Source organism: Pygocentrus nattereri, chromosome 28 (assembly GCF_015220715.1).
Source record: "Pygocentrus nattereri isolate fPygNat1 chromosome 28, fPygNat1.pri, whole genome shotgun sequence".
NCBI classification, from domain to species: Eukaryota; Metazoa; Chordata; class Actinopteri; order Characiformes; family Serrasalmidae; genus Pygocentrus; species Pygocentrus nattereri.
Window position 1 is genome coordinate 9,449,236 of NC_051238.1, and position 6,000 is coordinate 9,455,235.

At 37.3% G+C, this 6,000-nt stretch overlaps 1 protein-coding gene across 1 annotated transcript in view; it reads left to right on the forward strand.

Annotated features, from left to right (window-relative positions):
• LOC108438568 (scavenger receptor cysteine-rich type 1 protein M160) overlaps positions 1-5,334 on the forward strand; it is a 36,929-nt gene extending 31,595 nt beyond the window's left edge. The window contains exons 14-17 of the mRNA XM_037535629.1: positions 1,063-1,143; positions 2,564-2,659; positions 2,794-2,955; positions 4,764-5,334. Of these exons, the coding sequence (XP_037391526.1) occupies positions 1,063-1,143; positions 2,564-2,659; positions 2,794-2,955; positions 4,764-4,909 (485 nt within the window). The 3' untranslated portion in view covers positions 4,910-5,334. The remainder of the gene's footprint in view (positions 1-1,062; positions 1,144-2,563; positions 2,660-2,793; positions 2,956-4,763) is intronic.
• Positions 5,335-6,000: the final 666 nt, after the last annotated feature.

Genomic DNA, 6,000 nt, shown 5'->3' on the forward strand with positions numbered 1-6,000 from the left:
AATTGTTTTAGCCTTAGTGTGTGCAATGATGTACAATGCAATGCATTATGGAGTCATATACTCTTATATAGTGTTATGCATGTAATTATAAGTACTTAAAAGCAATTATACAAGCTTATACCCAGTATTATAAGGTGCTGTGTATGCCATGAAAGGCCTTTAGGCATTTATGTAATGCATTATGAATACAGGAAATGTTACTAAAAATTTAAATGGAAAAAACTAATTTCAAATTTCAAAGTAGGAAAATTAAAAATGTAATCTAAATAAATAAATCATTTAAATCATTAAATTACCACCCGTTTATTATTTAAGCTATAATTACACAAAATCTCATCTATGTAAACCTGTCAAAACAAATTCTGTTGCAGTTCTTCTAAATGGGTCCACTGAATGGGTCATATTAACTTCAGTTCACTGAAGGACCCTTTTTAGGACCCTTCTTTCTCCCAGAATTCATCCTGTATCATAACATTTGCTGGTACAAAACTATTCAGCCACTAGGTGGAAACCTTGGTTTTCTTTCTTTCACCCTTTACTGTTCGCTGTGGCAGCTTTCCTTTTCCCCCACACAATAAAGACAATGTGCGTAAAAGGAATTCTTTCAAAAGTTTGGGTGTCAAATCAACAATTTTTCTTGATTTTGATTTTCTAAGTGATACACAATTTCATGCACAATCATTGTGTATCTGCTGAATTTAGAATGTTGGGGAAAATAAAAAATTGTTTTAATTGCTTTCTTAAAATATGTTATTTCTAAAAATAGTTCAGTACTACTGTATTGTTTAAATGCAGTCTTTTATCTTGAGCTTGGCAAATAAATAAAAATTGTACACTAAAATTAACAGAAAAATGCCAAGTTCTTTATCTTTGGATGATTATTTCATCACACTTAGAAAACCAACAACACGTCATTTGAGTGGAGTGTATTCAAACCTTCGTAAACATTTTTATAAGGACGGTCTGCTTGAATTAAAGCAGTCTGTTTTTTTTTTTTCTTTTGACTCAGCATGAAATGTTTGCAGTTTGTCCAGTTACACAAAACTCTTTCTTTCTTTGCAGTAAGATTAAAGTCTTCTGGTGGAGAAAAGGACGCAGAGCTCAATAATAAGGAAATGCAGGATTTAAATAAAAAAAACAGAGGTAAAGCAGAACTCTAATAGAAGGGAGCCCAATCCAGGTCCTGGAGATCTACCATCCTGCAGAGTTCAGCTCCAGCCCTAATCTCACATGCCCGGTGCAGTAATGAAGACCTACAAGAACATTTTAATATTAGATCCAAGTATGCTGGATCTGAACTCTCGAGACTGGTCAATGTCCAGGACCAGGTCTGGGCAATCCTGCCCTAAAAGGGCAGTAAAGTTATTAATATATTTCAAGTAATATTTATTTATTATTAATGATACTTGTGCTATTTGGAAATTCATCCTTGGCCAACACACTAAAGGGAAATCCACAGATGTTACAATTTATGCATATATTTAAACCATTAATATGTAAACAAAGTTGTTCAGATTGGTTTGATGTGAAATGTTTCACTCTAGAGAAACTTCAAGAGTCAGCATAATTGTTTAAAAGCTAACATTAAGCCTCTGAAAGCCAACATTAACTTTCAGAAAGTTATTACGTGAAATTATGAATACGCTGCCTGATGTCTGAGAGATTGTCAAAGGTGCTCGGAAAATTTATTGGCAAAAATTGTGGCAATGACAAGTAAAATAGTCTCCAGCAAAAACATTATTTTTTTTCCACATTACTTGTAAAAACTCAGAAGACACAAGTAGGTTCACTGGTCATATTAGATAGGAAATAAATGGCTGTAACGGGGAGCAAGGAGGCGGACACATATGCTGAGATAAGCGACTTTTATTGAGGGCAAATCCAGGTTCGTGGTCAAGACAGTCCAGGTTCAAAGATCCAACACAGATAGAATGAGGGAAAGACATGACGAAATACAACCAAACAAACAAATCCAAACTGTACAAACAGCACGTCAAAACAGGCTTACAAACAAACAACAATTCAAACAGTACATCCAACCAACATGCATCCAAACAAAGACCAGCAAGACAAACAAAGACCAACACAGACCAGGGCAAACACAGGGCTTATATATCAGAGGCAAGATGAGGGACAGGTGGGAAACAGGTGGTAACAATCAGGGGTGGAGTCAGACAACAAGGGGGCTGGACTGAACCAAAACAAATGCACATGGAGGATCAAAAGTAAACAAAAAGCACATGGAGGAGTGGGAGGAGCCAATCATGACAATAGCTTTGTTTGTTTTGGAAACATTTCAACCTCTGGTTCATATCACCATCACTGTAAAGAAAAGTTGGTAAGTTCCTCTACAATGAACCATATCACATCAAACCACTATTGTTTAACCTTTATTATTTACATGTCAATGTTCAAATTATGCAGCGTATTTGAAAAATGTGTGTAATGCAGTGAATTCAAGCATAAAAATTCAATTATTTTTAATGTGCCTTGATTTTATATTTATGCCATTAACAAATAAGCTTTTCCAAAGTACACAATGCATTGTTCTTTTTAAATTTAGATATGCATGACAGAAAGTCGTCTGTGTTTGAAATGGATGACTATGAGGATGTTGATCCCATCATGAATCCAATGGAGGACGAACCCAAAAGCCAAAGTAATATTTAGAACTCAGTTCCAATAGAGCTGCAAGCATTTCTCCATGTGCCTGTGCATTTGTAGAGGCATCAAACAGTAATGTTTAACATCGTTTTCCATGCTGTACATTCTTTTTCATGTTTGGTGAGATAGAGCTGCAGCACGCTGAAGATGAAGATGATGAAGAGAGTCGAAGTGGAGGCTCCTCTAGGACTCAATATGATGATGTTGAGGAAAGTAGTGACAGACAGCAAGAGCCTGAGAACAGCAGCCCTGCTGAGCCACTCCTTCCCCCCAGACCTGCTAACTTACTTGGTAGTGGAAAACCTCTGTCATCACTAAAGTTTTGCTTCTTTAAAATTAACTTCATAGAAAAAGGAAAAATGACTGGTTCATTCATGTTCACATAATGTACACTCTTAGAAATAAAGCCCAGCTCAAAGAGAACACAAATGCAGAAATACAGACAATAGAATACAGATTGCACCCCCATAAAGAAGGTGAAAAATGTGAATGGGAGTTCTAGTTTAATGATGGGCCTAAAAACAGTTGGAAACTTAAATTACTGTCAAAACACTTCTGCGGTAGGGAGAAAAAGGACTACCAGGGAAATCAGCAAGCACAAAACAAAAACAAACACCAACTGAAGGTCTCTAAACTAACAATTTCACACTTAAGAAAGATAGTGGGAATGTAACAGACTTTAACACAACTGGTGTGCCACAGACACAGTTAACCAGTCAATATGGTTGTTGTGACATCACAACCAGGGGAACCCCAGCACTAACTGCATTTCATGGGTACTTAGCAACAAAAAAAGAAATTTGCTCTGAGTGCTGACCCATCCCCTGGGTTCCAAGGACCAGCTATCAAAAGCTGACACAGGTATGGGGTGGTCCAAAAAAACAAGGCGTAGGCCTAGGGTTGTGGCAAGGACTGAATTGCCCGAGTCCACAAAAGCTCTGAGATGTTCTTTTTGCTGGTTTATGGAGATGGAGAGTCTAGGGGAGAAAAGACCAGGACCTTGACATTTCCCTGGCAGCATGGGGCATGAGGCACACTGATGACCAGGCTGACCACAATACATACACTAGCCTGCCCTTTTACATTCCTCCACCTCTTCAGTACTTGGATTGGTGTGCCCCAGGTCTGGTGAGTAGGTTGTGGCGAGTAGAACCGAGAGGATGTCCCTAAAATGCTGGGAATGGTTGGCATCTCTACTTTGATTGATGTTCCCATAAGCAACTGCCAAACCACAAGGGAAGCTTAATAAGACTCTCTAGAGGATCTATAGGAGGCAGCTCATCCTTGAGTTCCTCACTCAGGCCTTGATGGCAGACGGCCATGAGTTTGGCTGCATTCCAATCACTATCAGCCACTAGAGTGCAGAATTCAATAGCATAGTCCACCACTGACCTCTTTCCTTGAAGTACGAGAAGATGGCAGAATCCTCTTCACAGATTGGATGGTCAAAAGCAGAGCGCAATGCTGTCATAAATGTGTCAGCAGAGGCTAAGATGCTGGGTTAATCCTCCCATAAAGACATTGGCCAATTGCGGGCATGACCGGACAACAATGCAATTATGTAAGCCACCTTTGCCCACTCCATAGCAAACTGGAAAGGTTGCTATTTAGAACTTTGCGTTAGTTGAGGCTGTCCCCCAGTGGCATGGTGGGCTGGCTGATGGGCAGATGCAGTAGCTACTGCAGGACCAGTCTGCAGAGCTAGGGTTAGGGTTAGGCTTAGGGCAAATGTCTGCAACTTTGCCAGAGTCAGAAACTTAAGAAACTTAAGAAAACTTCTGCAATTTTTATGAAGATATTTATTTGAGATTTGTTCTTAGGTAAACGGTGCAAACAATTCTGTGGCTTAAGAACATGTCATGAATCAATGATTCAAAGAATCAAAGATTTTTCTAAGGACCTTTTTCAAGAACAAATTTAGGAAAATACCCAGGAAGATATTGGTGAATGAGGTCCATTGAGCTTTATTTGATAATTGTGCTAAAGCAACTGAGAAAATTTTAACATTCAGTATCTCTTTCCTTCTTCTATGAAGTCTCTATTTCAGAAGTACAAGGTTTTGTTGTGGTGGCAACAATAAGCAATATTTTTCTTTGCAGATGATGTAAGTTATGAGGTTGAGCTGGAGGTACTGGATGACTATGACGATGCAACACCTGCCCAGGCCGCGGTCAGTGAGTCAGGAGAAAGTCCTGGCTCAGAGGCCAGCGAAGCAGCAGATATGTTGGTAGGACCTGATGGTTAAACCGAGCCAGAGAGACACGAGTGAATAAAGTGAATTTCAGGCTGTTAGAGAAGTGTGACTTTAGATACAAAAATGATGTGCTGCCTTACATGGTTGATTCATGTAGTGCAGTTGATTTTGTTCTTGTTTTCTGTTATTTTCTTTTTAGATAGATAGATAAACTTAAGCAAACTGTAATTTCCTGTTATTTTCTCATAGATAGATAGATATTTTAAGCAAACTGTTTTTTATTTATCGTCAGCTTTTTTGTGTTTTGTGCCTTCAGATTTGCCGAATAACTTTCATTTTGGTGCATTACTAATAGATTTGCTTTATTCATGTGTATTATACATGGTTTGTTGATTTTCTGAGTGATAAGTGAAATGTGGCATGTAAAAAGTTATGACTTTTTATATTGCATGTTTTATTAGTTTTTATATTAAATTTAAACACAATTTGCTCATTCAAATTTGCAGAACAATGTTTTTAAGTTTGTTCACTGTAGAAATTAATTTGATTAATTCATATTATTTTACCAAGAAAGTTCAAACTTTGACTGTATATATCGTTTCTGTCAGAAACCTCTATTTTTTTTTATTGTTTTTTACTTTTTACATGCTATTAAAACTCCATTTGCCCTGTTAAAATTTCGCAGTAAACAGACCAAAATGGCCTTGGATAAAATCTGTTATATTTGTAGTCACCTTCTTTTTTTTGCAGATTTAACCCCTTAAATGACCAGGGCCCACCAGAAGGCCCAAAGTTTTATTAAAGACTTCTATAACCTGAAAATTGGCATTTTGCATTGGTGTCCCTATAGTTACTGAATAATAAACCTTAGAATGTAATAAGCCTGATTAAGCCCTATAAAGAGTACCTGGTCTCACACTAAACACAAACTAGCTTGGCAAAGTTTTTCAACTGTTTGTAGCCATTAGTGCTGAGTGGAACAATATTGTCTCTTCTTTCTGTAAAAGGTTACCCACAAGACTATTTATTGAATTCTTGTTATTTCCTGACTAATGATTTGTTGATTAGACCATTCAAAGCATGGCCCATTGTTTGACATAGAACAGTATAATATGTATTATTTATATATTGAACTTTAATGT